The sequence below is a fragment of the Candoia aspera genome, chromosome 1 (genome assembly GCF_035149785.1).
Source record: "Candoia aspera isolate rCanAsp1 chromosome 1, rCanAsp1.hap2, whole genome shotgun sequence".
NCBI lineage: Eukaryota > Metazoa > Chordata > Lepidosauria > Squamata > Boidae > Candoia > Candoia aspera.
In genome coordinates, this window is record NC_086153.1 from 230,632,102 (window position 1) to 230,652,578 (window position 20,477).

The 20,477-nt window shown below is 41.3% G+C and overlaps 4 protein-coding genes across 4 annotated transcripts; all 4 read right to left on the reverse strand.

Annotated features, from left to right (window-relative positions):
* Positions 1-799: 799 nt before the first annotated feature.
* LOC134504440 (olfactory receptor 5J3-like) lies at positions 800-1,738 on the reverse strand. The gene has a single exon (XM_063313687.1). The coding sequence runs from the start codon at positions 1,736-1,738 to the stop codon at positions 800-802; it is 939 nt and encodes a 312-aa protein (XP_063169757.1).
* A 5,931-nt stretch (positions 1,739-7,669) lies between these two features.
* On the reverse strand, positions 7,670-8,608 carry LOC134504520 (olfactory receptor 5AP2-like). The gene has a single exon (XM_063313809.1). The coding sequence runs from the start codon at positions 8,606-8,608 to the stop codon at positions 7,670-7,672; it is 939 nt and encodes a 312-aa protein (XP_063169879.1).
* A 5,205-nt stretch (positions 8,609-13,813) lies between these two features.
* Positions 13,814-14,752, reverse strand: LOC134504604 (olfactory receptor 5AP2-like). The gene has a single exon (XM_063313920.1). It carries the CDS (start codon positions 14,750-14,752, stop codon positions 13,814-13,816), a length of 939 nt encoding a protein of 312 aa, XP_063169990.1.
* A 4,456-nt stretch (positions 14,753-19,208) lies between these two features.
* LOC134504689 (olfactory receptor 5J3-like) lies at positions 19,209-20,147 on the reverse strand. The gene has a single exon (XM_063314040.1). The coding sequence runs from the start codon at positions 20,145-20,147 to the stop codon at positions 19,209-19,211; it is 939 nt and encodes a 312-aa protein (XP_063170110.1).
* Between the last annotated feature and the right edge of the window lie 330 nt (positions 20,148-20,477).

Genomic DNA, 20,477 nt, shown 5'->3' on the forward strand with positions numbered 1-20,477 from the left:
GACAGCTTTCTGGAATCAGTGGAACTGTCATATTTTAGTGTTATTATAAAGGGTGGCAAGCTATAGAGTTTCCTGGGTGACACATCAGATTCTCTGAATCGATTGTTACAGAGTTTGGCAAGTGATACTAATAAAAAATAGGACACCTATAATTTGGAACTTTATGGAACCATAAAGGGAATAACCGATCTCTGCTACCTAAACTTGAAGGAATAAACATATGGACACACGATGGAAAAGAAGTAGTAAAGAGAAAAAATTTAATTAACTTGTACATATTGCTTAAAAATACAGATTTATATAAATATTTCTCACTGGAATCTATTCAGATTGGAAATCCACATGCACATAACAGAGAATAGGCATGTCTGGCATGCTGAATAACTACTGTCCAGCTAAGGAAGCTAATAAGGAAAGATCAGCCTGGATTCAGCCAGATATGAAGGCTGGCTATCTTTTAACTCTGAAGAACTGGTTCTCTCTGTTCTTCTTCCTCCTTCTCTGCTCTGCCCTTTGGTTTGTAAGCAATTTAAGAGCAGAGCCTTTGCTTCCTAATTGACGGCAATCAATAGGGCATGATAGCTATCTGAGAAATGGCATAACTCTTCTTGAGATTTCAAATTTCATTTTTTGAACTGAAAAGTAAATGGATAGTTAGTACCAGAGCTCTAAGAACTTTATACACCATAATTTTTTTTTTTTAATTTAATGAAACTCAGTGATATAACCCATTTGCTACTAGAACAGCTTTTGTCTAAAGCTGAATTTTGGTAAAGAGCAATGGCTCTAAAAAGTATAATCATATATGTTGAACATGAAATGTTCTTGCTAGGACATTTCTGAAAGCACCCCTTACCTCCTGGTTCCTCATGCTGTAGATTAACGGATTGAGCATGGGGGTCACCACTACATAGAACACAGAAGCCATTTGGTCTAGGTGCTGAGACCGTCTAGAGCTTGGCTGTGCATAGATGAAACTACCACATCCATAGAAAATACCAATGACCGTGAGATGAGAGGTACAAGTGGACAGGGCTTTCCTACGGCTCTTGGCAGAGCGGTCCTTTGAAACAGTGACCAGGATGTAAATGTAAGAGGTGAGGATGGTCAGGCTGGTTGTTATTACATTGAACCCAACAAATATAAACCTCAACAGATCATTAAAGATAATGTTGGAACAGGCAAGTTCTAATAGGGGAGGAACTTCACAATAAAAATTCTTAATGACGTTTGGACCACAGTAGGATAACTGAGATGCAGCAGTTGTGTGCACCAAAGCATTTATGATCCCAGCAATATAAGAAAATGCTATAAGCTGGACACGCTTTTTTGGGGACATGGTGACCAAGTAGAGTAGAGGATTGCAGATTGCCACATAGCGGTCATAGGCCATCACAGCTAGGATGTAACACTCTGTGGTGGCAAACAGGCCATAAAAGTAAAGCTGAGTAAAGCAACCTGCAAAAGAAATAACTTTATTCCCTTTTAGAAGATTGGATAGGAACTTTGGAGTGACAGACGATGAATAGCAGATATCCAAGAACGATAGGTTGGTGAGGAAAAAGTACATAGGTGTGTGGAGTTGAGGACTGGTCCTGATTAAGGCAATCATGCCCACATTCCCCACCAGAGTGATGGCGTAAACAGCAAAAAAAGTCACAAAGAGGATCAGCTGCAACTGTGGGTCATCGGTCAACCCAGTGAGTACAAATTCTGTCACCTGTGTGCTGTTTCCCATTGAGTCATAATAACGCTGTGGAAACTGAAACATGCAGTAATCAATATTACATGTTCTCTTAATCATTTCAGGTATGAATAGGGTGACAAAATCTTAAGGATCATTGAATCCTACAAACCCAACCCCATGGCATTGTGTCTGAATATCAGGAGAGGTCAAGGAAAGTGAGGTAGATTATTCCTCAGAAATAATGTATGTAGTAGCAGATGTCTCCACTATGAGAAATACCCACAATGGTACAATACTATGTCACAGAAATATATACAAAGGAAGAGAGAGAGACATAGACACGCACATACTGCATTGTGGGAAACGGACTTGAGTTTTAATCCAAACAAAACCAAACTAGACTAAAATACATCCTGAGGTGAAAATGTTCTTGCAGGAAGAGAATGTTGTTACTCTACATTGTAGTAAATGCAAAGAGCAGAGGTCTTCATCTTAGACTTGACCAAAGAGATGAATCAGGTCGACCACCAGGCCAGAAAAAGACGTTGGCTCAGGATGACAAAGGATGAGGAGACTCATATCATGAAGTATCAATATTCTGCTGATCTATTATCATTTCTTCAGTATTACTACTGGAGGACAAATCAGTAAGTAGACAGTACTCCAGATAGGCAGTGAAATAGATACGAATATACCCTGATCCAAATTAAGGGACCCAAAAATATCTCTTCCAGTGCAGAAATAATAACAACAGTGCTTTCAGCTAAAATGTTGGATGGAGACTCATGGATGAAGAAGGAAAACATTTCTTACTTCAATTCCATTTCAAACTTTAAGTCAGACTAGAAAAATAATAAACTGCTTGTCTTCCACTGCAGTGAAAACCGTTGACAAGCCATTATGCCAGGTCTTGTGTTCTGGAATAAATAGGATGCTTCCTATTTATTCCAGAACACAAGACCTGGCATAATGGCTTGTCAACAGTTATTCTTAGAATAGGATGTATGAGGAAAGAATTTTCAGTCAATCATACAGAGCAGTTTTGTAAATGTCAAATTAATAGAGAGATCCTGTGAAACTTACCCTATTAGACTAAGCTCAATCACAGCTTCAACAGTTTAAGGCATTCTCTTCCTTCAGAGCTTATTTTGGGTTACTTCCATGTGAAACCAACTGCAGAATTCTTTGAGTGTCGGGAGGTAATTCAGATATATTTCAGCTCCAGGTGACTCGAGCTGTTCTTATTACTGTGGTAATCAATTTTCCCATGCGGTCTTTGGGACTATGCAGGAGAACTTAATTCTGCTGAAGAAATCCTTGGTATTCCCTAAGTAGTTCTGATCCCACTATTTGTTCTAATAGTTACCAAGGGAAGTGCATCAGAGCGGAATTATAATGTTTTCAGTATATGAGAGAACAAAACACTCATTTTTAAAGCACAGACTTCTCTGTAAAATGTCACCTTGTAGTGACAGGCTGCTTGTCCCACTCAGTTCTGAAATTCCCTGCTGAGTGGGTCTTCTTGCCCCACGAACCCCTGAATGCCAAAAATACGCTTGCAGTTATCAATTTAACCTGATAATCCCCAACTTTCGGTATTCTTTTTTCAGCTCATCCAGCTCCAGTGCAGTGAAGTCTAAGCATGATTGAAGAATTGTTATTATTATTATTATTATTATTATTATTATTATTATTATTATTATTATTATTATTATTTCTGCACTGGAAGAGATGTTTTGCAGTGTTGCCAAAGAGATGCCTATAAATAAATAAGACCACTCCCTCTCCTTCCCCTCTGCTTTTTGCTTTCTCTGCCATCTACTCCCTCCATTCCTTTTGGAAACCAAATATTTATAGCGAAGCCATGATGGAAATCTTTTATCATTTCTTTTCCAGCTCTCGGATCAGATTTGAGCTCAAGAACTCCCTTGGTCATTTTGGTCTCAAAAAGGCTACTTCCTTGAACATTCAGAAGTAGATGAACTTTCATCCTCTCCAGTCATCCTGTATTTGAAACATTGCAGCCTTATGCCAGATGGTGACTTTTAAAAGCATGGAAAAAAAGACCCCAACAAGAGTGTACTTGTAAAACCCTTCGCATGAATGATTACCTCTGAGTGCTGCGTAGACAACATTTACGTACCATTCAGAAGAGACAAGAGAAAAGCCCATCTACTCTAATAAAGATCAAAAATAAAAAAGCATGTAAATTGTCTGCCATTATAGTTAATAATACAAGAAACATGAATTAATATTATTTTAAAAAAAAACTTTAGTGATCATAATCCCAATCATTAACAATAAGTAAAGTCATCCAAAGCCAAAAGAATAGCACCTGGAGCTGTCCTCCTTGGCTCTGAAGAGTCCTGGTGCTGCCATCGGGGAGGTGGCTGGACACATAAATCTGCGTGCTAGGTTTTTGTCTACGAATTCCCGTAGTGCCTGCCGCTCTTTTTGTGTCAGTCGGTACAGTCTTCTGTCCTAGGCAGCCTCGCCCCCAGTTCCAGTTCAATGGCACAGTCTGTCCTTTCGGGGTGGGGGGAAGCTGGTTTGATTCTTCCTCCCCAAAAACTCCCTTCAGGTCTCTGTATTGTTCAGGGATGTTGTCAATTTCTGACTCCCCCCCACTCCCCGTGTTTTGTTCTTTCGATCTGAGGCTGCGCCTGCTAGTCCTTGCCTGTTGGTCTATGGGCTGTGCTTCCTCACACTTCCCATCCCTGAACCTCGATTGCTGTGTATCCAGTCCACTTGGGGGTTCCAGGCTTGCAGCCATGACAACCCCAGGACTACCAGCAGATCTGACACAGGGGCCACTATAAACTGCAGCGCTCCCCGTGCCCCGCTATTTTCATTCAGACTGATTCAGTACAGTCCTTAGCCAGTCCACCCTTCATCTCAGTCCCATCGAGTTGAACAAAGTCGATGCATTCCTTTAGTTTTTCCAGTTTTAATCTCAACTTGTTAGAAGAGTAGGGTGCGTGAGGCACTGAGTATACCCCAGTCCAGGAGCCCAGTGAGGCTTACTCTGCTTCTGCCTCCCATTGCATTTTTACCAGCATTGCTGGGCAGTCCCCATTTATCATCCAATTTGCATGCCCCTTGTGCTCAGTCTGTTCACAGGCGCTCAGAACAGACTTGTGTTGTTTCCCACCCTTTGGTACTCCTCCTCCGTGGAGTCCCCCACATCTGACAGGGTGCCATGGGGTCTGCCCCTTTTGCCACAGCCATGGGTCCCTTGGGCTTTGCTGCTGGGGTCTTGACACCGCCTCCCACCTTGCTCCCTGCAAGGGCTGCATTCTGAGGGCAGTCTGCGATGCGGTGTCCCTCCCCTCCACGCTTAAAGCAAAGTCTCTTCTTTACCCAGCGCTCTTTCTCCTCCCCCTATGTTTTATGAAATCCGTGGTTCTCAGATTGGGGGTTGGGTGCCACTGAACACTTGCCTCCCACCTTGTTTTGCTATTGCTCCTTGACATGCACTTGCAGAGTTTCTATTTCTCCAGCCAAGCAGAGTATGGGGAGTCCTTTTTCTCAGAGGAGTCAAAGATAAACTGCGTGTCAACTTGCTTGGAGGAGGAGGCAGCTGAATGGTTGGTGGGGCTTACAGTCTTTGGGCTGCCCTGCAGTAGTGCCCACTGTACTATTTCCGACTGTAGACCCCCTTGAAAACACTGTACTTTCAGTGACTTGGGCCAACCTGTCAGCCTCCCCACTAGCTTCCTGAATTCCAGCGAGTATTCAGAGACCAATTTGCTCCCCTGTTTAAGGCGCTGCAGGTTCACTTGAGCTTTCACTTTGATCAGAGGGTCCTCAAACCACTCCGTTAGAGTGCTCGTGAATTCGTTAAAGTTTCTCAGTTCTGGGGCTCCTGCATCATGGAGCCCCACCAACCATTCAGCTGCCTCCTCCTCCAAGCAAGTTGACACGCAGTTTATCTTTGACTCCTCTGAGAAAAAGGACCCCTCATACTCCCTCATAAAGCTCCTGATGTGGGTCAGGAAGCAGGCTAGGGTTTTTGGGTCCCCATAAAATTTTGCCTTCAGTTCCTTGGGGCCGAGGGGCCCGTCAGTCCCTCATGCAGGGTTCCCTGTCCCTGCTGCACCCCCCATGGCAGGGGGGTTAGTGGCTGTATCTTCTGTCACCTGCTGCCCCCCTCTCATTCCAGGACCTCCAAGGTCCCCCTCCAGCATCCAGTGGTTCCCTGTCTCTGCTCTGCCCGGTGCCCATGGATCTAGTTTCCGCAATACTCTCTCGAGCATTGCCTGCATGCACTCCATGTGGTCTTCATCTGGCCAAGCCTCCAGCCCACCTCTCTGTCTGCTCCCAGGCCCCTGAGTTCAGGGCTTCCATCCGAAGTGAATGTTCCCATGAGCAATCCCCTTTCAAGGTCTTCCCCGACGTTTCAGGACCACCTCGGATTATACTCTGGCTCCTCTCCGTCTGCACGTTCGCTGGTTGTTGCTGTTTATGGGTTGTTTAACAATCATTCTCCACTGGTGCCATGTCGGAATAACACCTGGCCAGGGGCTATTCATGACACAACTGCTTTTTGGGAAGGGGGTGTTGCCTGCTCAAAAAGCATATCATTTTCATTTCCCTTCTACTTTTCACATATTCCCATGGTCAGTTACTTCTAAGCGTATTCAGAAATTTCCAGTCCAACTGATCATGACAGCATGTTTTGATCTGAGTTTTCAGATTATCTCCCCTTGGAATGGATATAATCTATCTTAAAAATAGATTTCAGCAACCAGAAATACCATATATACCATCTAATATTGGCTCCTCCTTACCGTCCTCTCTCAGACCAAGCACACACAAGTGCACTAAGAGGCAGTTGCAGACTTTTACTAGGTGGGTTTTTAAGCAACCAGCTAGCAGCAAAGGGAAGGTTATGTGCAAATGTACACATGCGCACAAGAGCAATCAAGTTCCCACAAGTCTGGCAAACTTGCCTCAAGAGACAGTCCAAAATTCAAAGGAGCAGGCGCAAGAGTGTTCAGGCAGATGCAGGGGTCCAAACCGTTAGCCAGGTCATCAGCCAGTTCACACTCAAAGTCGTGGCCACATGGGTTTGAGTCCAAAGGCAAGGCGCGCACAGTGTCTGGGTTTGCAAACCGTTGTTTCCAACAAAGAGAGTCGAGCTCGTAGCTCTTCTTAAATTACAGCAGCCCCGGTGTAGCTCATTTAGGAGGGTGATGCACCTTCCTGGTGAGTAATCTCACAGAGCGCCTTGCTCTACTCTCCTCGCCACCCACCGGGCTCCTGCATTGGGAGGGGTTGGTAATTCCATGCCCTCATCTTCAGAGAGCAGCAGCAGCTCTCTCTGCTGAGTGCTGGCCTGCCCCGCCTCCTCTGCCTGTTCAAGCGCTGTTCATCTGGTGATACCGGAGCTGACTGCTCTTTATCCGTGGTTACTTCTGGTGCTGGTTGCCCTTCTACATCTGAATCTGACTCCAAATCCGAGCCCACAGTGACACTTGCCATATAGTACATTGGGCTGCTGTAGGCATTTGCTGTGGAAGTCGGGAACACAAAGCATGTCTGACATGCTTGAATAACTGCTGTCCAGCTGAGAGAGCTAGGAAGTGAAGATGAGCCTGGATTCAAGCAAATACATATAAACATTGGCTTTGTTCGAACTCTGAAGAACTGGTTCTCTCTGTTCTTCTTCCTCCTTCTCTGCTCTGCTCTGCTCTTTGGTTTGTAAGCAACTAAAGAGCAGAGCCTGTCATTCCTTCCTAATTGACAGCAATCATTAGGGCATGATAGCTATCTGAGAAATGGCATAATTCTCCTTGAGATTTCAAATTTCATTTCTCGAACTGAAAAGTAAATGGATAGTTATTACCAGAGCTCTAAGAACTTTATACAACATATTTTTTTTAATTTAACGAAACTCAATGATATAAACCATTTGCTCCTAAAACAGCGTTTATCTAAAGCTGAATTTTGGTAAAGAGCAGTGGCTCTAAAAAAGTATAATCATATATGTTGAACATGAAATGTTCTTGCTAGGACATTTCTGAAAGCACCCCTTACCTCCTGGTTCCTCATGCTGTAGATTAATGGATTGAGCATGGGGGTCACCACTACATAGAACACAGAAGCCATTTGGTCTAGGTGATAATTCTGCCTAGAGCTTGGTCGTGCATACATAAAACTACTACATCCATAGAAAATGGTAATGACCATGAGGTGAGATGCACAAGTGGAGAAGGCTTTCCTGCGGCTCTTGGCCGAGTGGATCCTTAAAATGGTGACCAGGATATAAGTGTAGGAAGTGAGAACAGTCAGGCTTGTTGCTGTTATATTGAAACCAACAAATACAAATAACAGCAGATCATTAAGACTAACATCTGAGCAGGAAAGAGCTAAAAGGGGAGGACCCTCACAATAAAAATTCTTAATGATGTTTGGGCCACAGAAGGACAGTCTAGATGCAGCCACTGTGTGCACCAAAGCATTAATGATCCCAGCAGTGTAGGAAATTGCTATCAGCTGAGCACACTTTCTCTGGGACATGGTGACCAAGTAGAGTAGAGGATTGCAGATTGCCACGTAGCGGTCATAGGCCATCACAGCTAGGAGGTAGCACTCTGTGGTGGCAAAGAGACCATAAAAGTACATCTGTGTAAAACAACCCCCATAGGAAATAATCTTCTTCTCTTTCAAAAGATTGGAAAGGAACTTTGGGGTGACAGATGATGAGTAACAAATGTCCAAAAAAGATAAGCTGGTGAGGAAGAAGTACATTGGTGTGTGGAGCTGTGGACTAATCCTGATTAAGATAATCATGCTTACATTTCCCACCAGGGTGATGGCATAAACAGCAAAAACTGTCCCAAAGAGGATCAGCTGCACTTGTGGGTTAACAGTCAACCCAGTGAGTATGAATTCTGTCACCTGTGTGCTGTTTCCCATGTAGTCACAATACCACTGTTGAACAACACTTCAGTCAATTTTCCTTTGCTTCTCAAATATTGTAATGTAGCCTCAAATATTTACAATTTCAACTGAGATCAGAGTCAATTTTTAACTTTTTAGCCAAGGAAAGAGAAATTGGAAGATTTCTGAGAAAGAGCTTAAGTAGTACAATAATATTTAGTTTAGAGTGAGCAAGATTCAGTCTGCATAAGTAATGTTTTCTTCTGAACTGCAACTAGGTTGTCATACTTATAGAATTCGGTGCTATGCAGTGAAATAGCTAGGGATATGCATTGTATGAAGTTCGCTAGGCATCTGGACAAGAGCCAAGCCAAGGTAACCATCTTTGTAAAAGGACACATCAGGTATGAGGTATGATATGTGAAAAAAAACCCTGCAAAGATTGAGGTCTCCTTGGATTCCTAAGCACCCCCTCTTGCAATCTCAGCTCTGTAAAACACCATATTTAAAACATAAATTGGACCTGGGCACCATTTTGTATGCTTGACATGCAGGCTTGATCTGGCATTCTCTGAACATCCAGCCAGATGTTCTCCTTGAAGTAACAATAACATGTCATCCCATGAACTCCTACAGCATATTCTCACAAGCAACAAAAGACAACAGTCATATAGTTGTCTTTTGATTAGCAAGCTCACTTATATTCTTCCAGCTCAATAGCATCTATCACATTTTAAAATATCGTATTTTTTCAAGCTTCTGATTGCAGGTCTTTGAAGATTATGCCAACATCCTTTTGCTGCTCTGAAGAAAGCCAGATATTTTCCTCCAATCTTCAGCAACTCAACAGCTTTCTGTGTTTCTGCAGACAGTAATGATTCTTTCAACTCTCTCTGGAATAATGGAGAACTCTACTGAGAAAACATGGGTTTGAGGAACATCTCCCTGAAGTGCTTCAGATTGCTCCATCCACTGATTTGTGTTAATTATACAGTCAAGATTCAGTAAACCAACTCACAATTGTTGGAAACATTTACCAATAGAAAATGTAGTATTCAGTAGAGATCACATTTGGTCCTTTTCTTTCTTTATTAATATTATTATATCATATCCTTTTTCCACACAATGATGTTCTTCATATGGACACAGGGACCCTTTCAAAAATTATTATTATTATTATTATGTAAATAGAAAAAAATACATAATAGCAAAACAGTATTCAAAACAGTATTCAAAATATCCTAAGATTGTTCACCTGCTTGGTGAAGGCCTCCCAGGAGGTGGCATGTGGCTGAGTCCAAGCAGGGGTGAATTCCTCCTTGAGAGAGGGACTGGTCTCACCAGCACTTAGGGAGACAGTGGTCAGTACCCTCTTCAGGAAGTCATAATTGCACCCGACTATGTTGGATAATTTCCAGAAGTTCCAAAGGGGCTTGGATCAAGCAGATTATCTGCACTCCTTTCAGTCAGGTTTCACACCTAGGCACGGTATAGAAACAGCATTCGTCGTGTTAGTTGATGACTTGTGGTAGGACCAAGATGGAGGTAGTGCACCCTTCCTGGCCCTCCTTGATCTCTTGGCTGCCTTCAGTACCATCAACCATGGTAACCTCTTGGCAGCTCAGGGGTGGGGAGTGAGAGAAAGAGAGAGAGATCTTGCCCAAGACCCTTACTTTGTAATGTGCCTCAGCGACTCAGAGTGTTGGGTCCAGAAGTGGTACAACCCCTTCGATGAACTTTTTCTGGGATTTATGTCTTTGTATGTTGTTGTTTTATTATTTCTTTAAATATTTTGTTTTACTATTTTTTAATTGATTCATTATTGTTATTGAATTATTGTTATTGTTATTGAAGATGCACCCTGTCTGAGTTGTGCACTAATTTGGGTGGCTGTATAAGTCAGTTAAATAAATAAAATCTTAAATCTTACCTTTTTAAAAATTGGGGAACAGTCCTAACAGCCAAGCTTTTACCTGATCAAGCACTCATGAAGAAGACCCAATTTATATCAGAAGGCTGGATAAAATTTGCCCCATACTGATTGGCAGTATGCACTACTACTATGCAAACTGCATCCAGATAGGGAATATTTTGATGCTCAATTGTGTGATGACACAGTTTACTGAAGAGAATGCTGTTTTGCAGTATTCTGGCTGCTGGAACATCAAGATCAAGAAGGAGAATTGGGCTTCCGATGCTGGAAGCTTTTTGAAGAATATTCGGACTTTTCAAGGCAGGCGGCAAAATTGGAGACTTCTAGGGGGAAAGCTCTGTGTATAATGATGATATATATAAATACATTGCTTTATTTCGAAGTGGGATAATTGCTCAAATATGTTTATCAGGATGGCTCTTTAAGGGTTTAAATAGATGCTTCTGTTTTTTGTATAACACTCTCATCTTTGGTAAAAGGATATTAACAAAATTACCTTTTTACACAGTATATATAATAGTAATGAGATGTATGCAGGTTATTTTTTGTTAGTTTAGTTGGCAAAGAGGAATACAATTATACTGAAGAAAGATAATATTTAACTGTTTGCTTATTAGGGGAAAAAACATGTTTGAAGGGGATTTTCTATGTTCTTTAAGTGGGAAGGAAAATTTGTTTTAGAGGAGAATGCTGTATTGAGAATTGAAAGGCTCTATAGAAATAATGTTTATCATAGTTTAAAAAGGGATTGATATTGATTTACGTATATCTTTGCTGTAGAAAGTCGGAAGTCACTCTGTAGTAGTTTTCACTGTATTTTTACACCTTTCTAGTTTCTTTTTCTTCTTTTGTAAGTTTTTTTATTAATGCTTTTTAATTTTTACCTATATGTTGAAAATTTAATAAAATTTAAATCCCCCCCAAAAAAAAATCTGTCACAGGGAGGACAGGGTCTTGAAATACTTGATTCAGTAGAGGACCGGTCAGCCCTCAAAACAGAGGGGCCCTGGCTATCTGATTACTCACTGATAAACACAGAGTCTTTGAGATCATATAGAGAGAACCTGAGGGAGAATCCCAAGTTTAGTCAATTGCTGACTTCACTGTTTTCCACCGCTCATGTATAGAAGTTGTAGGTCAGCCTTGCGAGGTACTCCAGGCAAGAAGCACACCCGGAAATACTAGCCCTAACTTTATTCTAAGGTTACATCAACAGAATCTTGCCAAGTCTGAAAGTACATCTCTCCCCCCTCAGCTTTACAGTCGAAGAAACTACGGAGGGTCCCTCCTGTGATGTCTGCCACGTCCACATTCCTCCTGCAGGCTCAGCTGCTGCTGGTCTGACCATTGTGTAGTCTGCTGTATCTTCTGCACTGTTGCTACAGCCTCCCTCCTCAATCTTGGGGTAAAGTAGGCAACGGGGAGGAAATTGGAGGAGGGGCACAGCTATCCAAACCCACCACCTGCTGCTGTTTCCTGTTCAAGGATGATGCGCAACTGGTGCTACCGTTGTGATGCTACGGATCGGTGGAATGCCAGTGTTTTTTACTTGGCAGAGTAGTTATGTTTTTATCCCAATATTGTGAGAATCAACCTCTAAAACAATGTCATCTCGGAACTGTTTTACATAAGAGATGTCTTCTACTTATTGCCAAAAATAAAATGCTGATAATGCAATCCTTTAGATCACCTCCTCCAGTGTATGTGAAAGAGCTCAGATGTCCAAGATGGAATTTGTTTCATGTGAGCTTGCCTCTCACCTCCCCTGCAACCTGCAGAACTATTTCCTGGGTGAGAGACAGCAACTTCAGACAGCCCCCAATTGCTCTGTGAGAGAAATGGCAAGGAATCCAACTATTGTAGAAATGAAGCTGGCTTATCTGGCTTTTCTAAGCTGCTGGATCAGCCTATCCTGAAACGGTGGCAGCGTTTTCAGCTAAAAAGTTGGATGGAGAAAAATGGATGAAGAAGGGAAACAGTTCTTACTTTCTAGAGTCCTTGGTGGTCTCTGAGTTTGGTTGTTTGCTTACAGATGTTTAGTTGCCCGACTAGGCAACATCTTCAGTGATAGAAAGGAGTGGGGTTTGCTCTCTGTTTATATACAGTAGCTTGCCCTGACAGTGTTGATGTGGGTGTTTACAACTACATGGCATCGCTGTAGCATGCACACAAACCAACTAAAGCCCTCCAAAACACCTTTGGTAAACCAAAATACCCACTAGCCCAAGAAGTAAAAACAGGAGTCATCTACAACATACAGTGTATGGACTGTAACAGCCACTATGTAGGACAGACAGACAGAAGACTAGCTGAACTCATCCATGAACACCAACTAGCAGCCAGAAGACACAAAGAAAAATCTGTCCATCTGTTGGAGATGGATGGACAAAGATGTCTGTCCATCTCACAACACATGGAGAGACTCGACCATACTTTCAACTGGGAAACTGCGAGCATCCTAAACCAAGCTAAATCCAAAAACACTAGGGAATTCCTGGAAACTTGGCATTCAGATGAAGCAGCCATCAACAGACACATAGAGGTAAACAACATTTACATCCCATTCAAAAGAGACAATAGAAAAGTCAAAAGACCAGTACACTCCCTGGCCAGCAATCAACACCCAGATAAGCAAAAATTAACACCAGGATTAACACCAGATGAACAATCAAGCAGTAAGCAATACCCTAATCAAGGAACTACCAAGGAGAGAATAATGTCCCCACCAACACTGTCAGGGCAAGCTACTGTGTATAAACAAAGAGCAAACCCCACTCCCTTCTAGCACTGAAGATGTTGTCTAGTCAGGCAACAAAGCTGTTTAATGAAACACAATGACATAAACCATTTGGTACTAGAACACCTTTTATCTAAAGCTGAATTTTAGTAAAAAGGAAGACAGAAGGATATAAACCACTTGATAAAGCTGAATTTTGGTAAAGAGTAATGGCTTTAAAGGGATGCGGTGGCGCTGCGGGTTAAACTGCTCAGCTGCTGAGCTTGCAGATCGGAAGGTCGGCGGTTCGAATCTGCGTGACGTGGTGAGCTCCCGTTGCTAGTCCCAGCTTCTGCCAAACTAGCAGTTCGAAAACATGCCAATGTGAGTAGATTAATAGGTACTGCTTCGGCGGGCAGGTAACAGCGTTCCATGTAGTCATGCTGGCCACATGACCACGGAAGTGTCTACGGACAAACGCCGGCTCTTGGGCTTTGAAACGGAGATGAGCACTGCCCCCTAGAGTTGGACACGACTGGACTTAATGTCAAGGCAAACCTTTACCTTTACCTAATGGCTTTAAAAGGTATAATCATGTATGTTGAACACGAAATGTTCTTGCTAGGACATTTCTAAAAGCACCCCTTACTTCCTGATTCCTCATGCTGTAGATTAATGGATTGAGCATGGGGGTCACCACTACATAGAACACAGAAGCCATTTGCTCTAGGTGATAATTCTGCCTAGAGCTTGGCCGTGCGTACATAAAGCTGAGACATCCATAGAAGATGGTGATGACCATGAGGTGAGATGCACAAGTGGAGAAGGCTTTCCTACGGCTCTTGGCAGAGTGGATCCTTAAAATGGTGACCAGGATATAAGTGTAGGAAGTGAGAACAGTCAAGCTTGTTGCTATTAAATTGAAGCCAACAAATACAAATACCAGCAGATAATTAAGACTGACATCTGAGCAGGAAAGAGCAAAAAGGGGAGGACCCTCACAATAAAAATTCTTAATGATGTTTGGGCCACAGAAGGACAGTCTAGATGCAGCCACTGTGTGCACCGAAGCATTAGTGATCCCAGCAGTGTAGGAAATTGCTATCAGCTGAGCACACTTTCTCTGGGACATGGTGACCAAGTAGAGTAGAGGATTGCAGATTGCCACGTAGCGGTCATAGGCCATCACAGCTAGGAGGTAGCACTCTGTGGTGGCAAAGAGACCATAAAAGTACATCTGTGTAAAACAACCCCCATAGGAAATAATCTTCTTCTCTTTCAAAAGATTGGAAAGGAACTTTGGGGTGACAGATGATGAGTAACAAATGTCCAAAAAAGATAAGCTGGTGAGGAAGAAGTACATTGGTGTGTGGAGCTGTGGACTAATCCTGATTAAGATAATCATGCTTACATTTCCCACCAGGGTGATGGCATAAACAGCAAAAAATGTCCCAAAGAGGATCAGCTGCACTTGTGGGTTAACAGTCAACCCAGTGAGTATGAATTCTGTCACCTGTGTGCTGTTTCCCATGTAGTCACAATACCACTGTTGAACAACACTTCAGTCAATTTTCCTTTGCTTCTCAAATATTTATAATGTAGCCCAAGAGCAGAGTCAATTTTTAACCTTCTAGCCAAGGAAAGGGAAATTGGAAGGTTTCTGAGAAAGAGCTCAACTAGTAGAATAATAGTTTACAGTAAGCAATATTCAGTCTGTATAAATAATGTTTTCTTCCAAATTACAACTAGGTTGTCATACTTATAGAATTCGGTACTATGCAGTGAAATAGCTGGGGTTATGTATTTTATGAAGTTCACCAGGCATCTTGACAAGAGCCACGCCAAGGTAACCATCTGTGTAGAAGGACACGTTGGGTATAACCTACAAGTTGTGATTATATTAGTTCCAGTCCAGGAATAAATTTCTCCACTGGATTATTAAAGACAATTGATAACCATAAGAGTGCAACTGAAATCTTCAAGCAGAGCAACTCTCCTTTAAACCTGGAAAGAGATCAAACAAGTATCAGAGCAAATACCATTTGTACTTACTTTCCTTTCACAGGATGGCTGGACCAGCTGCAGTAAAGAATTAGCAAGCCAAACTAACTGAAGGGAGGCTCTTATCCCTTTCAACTGTGTATATTGCTCTGTTTGTGCATGCTGGATCTCCATGCTCTATGACTTGTAGAATCTGATCTTTGGACTAGAAGGGCTCCTCATTTCTAGAGATGATCCAATGAATTCTGAATAGCAAAAGCCACACTGATTCTCATATTGTATTTGTATGTGTTGGCTTGAATATAACACTTGTCTTGTTTCATCTCAAAATACCTATATATCTCAAAATATATTTATTCCTCACTGATCTTTTAAATTTCCTGATCTATTAAGGGTTTTTTGTTTTTTTTTAAACGTTCAAATCTTCTTAGATTCCCAAGTAGCCCCTGTTGTTTCTGATGCAATCTGATTTATGTAAAACACCATATTTAAAAAATAAATGGGCCCTGTGCATCATTTTGTATGCTTACCATGCAGGCTTGATCTGGCCCTTCTCTGAACATCCAGTGTCTTTGAAGTAACAATAACCTGTCAGCCCTTGAACTCCTAAAGCATACTCTTGCAAGCAACAAAAGACAACAATCGTACGATTAGCAAACTCACTTGTTTCCTTCCAGCTCAATAGCATCCATTACATTTTAAAGTATTGGTAATTTTTCAAGCTTCTGATTGCAGGTCTTTGAAGCTTATGCTAACATCCTTTTGCTGCTCTGAAGAAAGCCAGATATTTTCCTCCAGTCTTCAGCAACTCGACAGCTTTCTACGTTTCTGCAGACAATAATGTTTCCTTCAACTCTCTGTGGAATAATGGAGAAGAGAACTCTACTGAGAAAAACATGGGTTTGGGGAACTTCTCCCTGAAGTGCTTCAGATTGCTCCATGCACTGATTTGCGTTAAGTATACAGTCAAGATTCAGTAAACCGAATCAGAATTGTTGGAAATATTTACCAACGGAAAATGTAGTATTCAGTAGAGATCATATTATTTCCTCTTCTTTATTTATTAATAGTCCTTTTTCCACACAATGAAGTTCTTCATATGGAGACAGAGAGCCTTTGCTCTGTGTGAGAAATGGCAAGGAATCCAACTACTGTAGAAAGGAAACTAGCTTATCTGGCTTTTCTAAGCTGCTGGATCAGCCTATCCTGAAACCATGGCAGCGTTTTCAGCTAAAAAGTTGGATGGAGAAAAATGGATGAAGAAGGGAAATATTTCTTACTTTAATTCCATTTCAAACTTTAAGTGAGAGTAGAAAAATATTAAACTGATTTCTAGAAATATTTGTAAATACTATTCCTAAGTAAGTAAGGAGTAATTATTTTAACCTTAAGGAGAATGAGATATTGGGTGATATCTTAATGGACTTCTCACTTTCTACTAATATCATTCATTCATTCATTCATTCATTCATTCATTCTTTATTAGTCGTAGACCAGTAATAAAGCTGGTCTACGTAGAGCATTAAAAATGCTCAAAAGTGTCCGATAAAATTCTCAGACATGATAAACAATACAATCCATATCATAGTTGTAATTTGGCAAGCTCACTATCATTTATACATAAAATCAAAGGAGCAGCCTATGTTACAATATGTTAATACTTATTTGATTAAGACATCCTATAATTATTAATTATCAACTACTTAAATCCAATAAATGATAATATCTGAAGTTTGGATACATTAAATTATTTAAAAATGTTTACAATTAGTTATTCACCAGGTTTTGATGAATCTTTAAAGCTGTTGCGCAAAATCTTGCTACCTGTGCTGTGACTGCAGACCTCTCATCTTTAAGCAGAAACAAGATATTCAATGTCAGAACGGCCAGGGTACCTTGTAGTCATCAGGAAGGTAAATTTTGTTCAAATGTCTCTATAAAATGAACATCAAAGAAGGACATGTTCAGTGGTTTCTACCTGTCTGGAATCACAGGGACAGAGCCTTTCAGCCAATGGTTTCTGTTTATATTTGCCCTCTAGGACAGGTGAGGGGAGCATGACATCGTGCAAGCAAAAAAGATTTCCGATGGTTCACTTCCTCTAGCTGGCTAAGATACCTGGCAGGGGTGACAGTATATCTAATAAAGTCTGGAGCCAAGAACGATGGGGCTTTCTCTAATGAAGAGGAGAAATTATCTTGGAGGATTAATGGTGCAAGGCCTTGAGGAAAAAAATTAAGTTTTAGCCAAAGATTAAAGGAAGCTATACAGATTCTTGATTCAACTTTTGTCAATCCTGTCTCCAGGGGTAGACAGGTTTTTGAGACACAACCAGGCATCTGGAGAATTGCTATAATAAATTTAGATTGTGTTTTTTCCAGCAGTGTAAAACAAGAAGCTGAGGGTCCAAGCTGGGTCCCATGAAGAAGCTGTGCTAGCAACTTGGCCTAAAAAAGCTTAATTGCAGCAGGGACATAGTATCCTCCTTTAGAGTGGAAGGATTTGAGGATGGCGTTAGCTGATCTTTGACCAGAGGCAACTGCATATTCACAATGTGCTTTCCTTGAGCCAGTGGCATGTATGATCACACCTAGATACTTAAAGGTGGTCGCTTGTTCTATGTTGTGTCCATTGAGATACCATGGGTGAAGTCTTGGCCTTTTAGCAAAGGCCATAATCTTTGTTTTCTGATGGTATATTTCCAGTTTATTGTAATTACAGTACTGGAGCAAGGCTCGCAAGGCTCTTTTAAGACCTACTGGTGTCTTAGAGAGGACTACTGCGTCATCTGTGTTACTGCATAAAGCAGCAGGGCGATACTGCGATCTCCTATTTTGTGGGGCTGGTAATTTGGATTGTTTATCCATTTTACCATAAAAATTAAAAAGCATGGGGGCCAAGACTTTCCACTAATATAAAAGATAATGAAATCTGCATGGGGGACTACTAGGGAATCTCAAATAGAAATTAGACTAGGAAGGTGAAAAGCATCTCAGAAAACGACAAGGGCAGACAATTTCTGGATCACACATGGATCCATGAAGTCACCAGTAGTTGAGTTTGACCAGTGGAAGACTTTACCTGAATCTTGTACATTATTAAATCAATGCTATATGACTTAATATTGGCTTAATATAATTTATTGAGACAAGGAAAAAAAGGTGGATACCAGATGGCTGTTTTTCAGACAGCTTTCTGGAATCAGTGGAACTGTCATATTTTAGTGTTATTATAAAGGGTGGCAAGCTATAGAGTTTCCTGGGTGACACATCAGATTCTTTAAATCGATTGTTACAGAGTTTGGCAAGTGATACTAATAAAAAATAGGACACCTATAATTTGGCACTTTATGGAACCATAAAGGGAATAACCGATCTCTGCTACCTAAACTTGAAGGAATAAACATATGGACACACGATGGAAAAGAAGAAGTAAAGAGAAAAAATTTAATTAACTTGTACATATTGCTTAAAAATAGAGATTTATATAAATATTTCTCACTGGAATCTATTCAGATTGGAAATCCACATGCACATAACAGAGACTAGGCAGGTCTGGCAAGCTGAATAACTGCTGTCCAGCTAAGGAAGCTAATAAGGAAAGATCAGCCTGGATTCAGCCAGATATGAAGGCTGGCTATCTTTTAACTCTGAAGAACTGGTTCTCTCTGTTCTTCTTCCTCCTTCTCTGCTCTGCCCTTTGGTTTGTAAGCAACTAAAGAGCAGAGCCTGTCATTCCTTCCTAATTGACGGCAATCATTAGGGCATGATAGCTATCTGAGAAATGGCATAACTCTTCTTGAGATTTCAAATTTCATTTTTTGAACTGAAAAGTAAATGGATAGTTAGTACCAGAGCTCTAAGAACTTTATACAGCATAATTTTTTTTAATTTAATGAAACTCAATGATATAACCCATTTGCTACTAGAACAGCTTTTGTCTAAAGCTGAATTTTGGTAAAGAGCAATGGCTCTAAAAAAGTATAATCATATAGGTTGAACATGAAATGTTCTTGCTAGGACATTTCTGAAAGCACCCCTTACCTCCTGGTTCCTCATGCTGTAGATTAACGGATTGAGCATGGGGGTCACCACTACATAGAACACAGAAGCCATTTGGTCTAGGTGCTGAGACCATCTAGAGCTTGGCTGTGCATAGATGAAACTACCACATCCATAGAAAATACCAATGACCGTGAGATGAGAGGTACAAGTGGACAGGGCTTTCCTACGGCTCTTGGCAGAGCGGTCCTTTGAAACAGTGACCAGGATGTAAATGTAAGAGGTGAGGATGGTCAGGCTGGTTGTTATTACATTGAACCCAACAAATATAAACCTCAACAGATCATTAAAGATAATGTTGGAACAGGCAAGTTCTAATAGGGGAGGAACTTCACAATAAAAATTCTTAATGACGTTTGGACCACAGTAGGATAACTGAGATGCAGCAGTTGTGTGCACCAAAGCATTTATGATCCCAGCAATATAAGAAAATGCTATAAGCTGGACACGCTTTTTTGGGGACATGGTGACCAAGTAGAGTAGAGGATTGCAGATTGCCACATAGCGGTCATAGGCCATCACAGCTAGGATGTAACACTCTGTGGTGGCAAACAGGCCATAAAAGTAAAGCTGAGTAAAGCAACCTGCAAAAGAAATAACTTTATTCCCTTTTAGAAGATTGGATAGGAACTTTGGAGTGACAGACGATGAATAGCAGATATCCAAGAACGATAGGTTGGTGAGGAAAAAGTACATAGGTGTGTGGAGTTGAGGACTGGTCCTGATTAAGGCAATCATGCCCACATTCCCCACCAGAGTGATGGCGTAAACAGCAAAAAAAGTCACAAAGAGGATCAGCTGCAACTGTGGGTCATCGGTCAACCCAGTGAGTACAAATTCTGTCACCTGTGTGCTGTTTCCCATTGAGTCATAATAACGCTGTGGAAACTGAAACAAGCAGTAATCAATATTACATGTTCTCTTAATCATTTCAGGTATGAATAGGGTGACAAAATCTTAAGGATCATTGAATCCTACAAACCCAACCCCATGGCATTGTGTCTGAATATCAGGAGAGGTCAAGGAAAGTGAGGTAGATTATTCCTCAGAAATAATGTATGTAGTAGCAGATGCCTCCACTATGAGAAATACCCACAATGGTACAATACTATGTCACAGAAATATATACAAAGGGAGAGAGAGAGACATAGACACACACATACTGCATTGTGGGAAACGGACTTGAATTTTAAT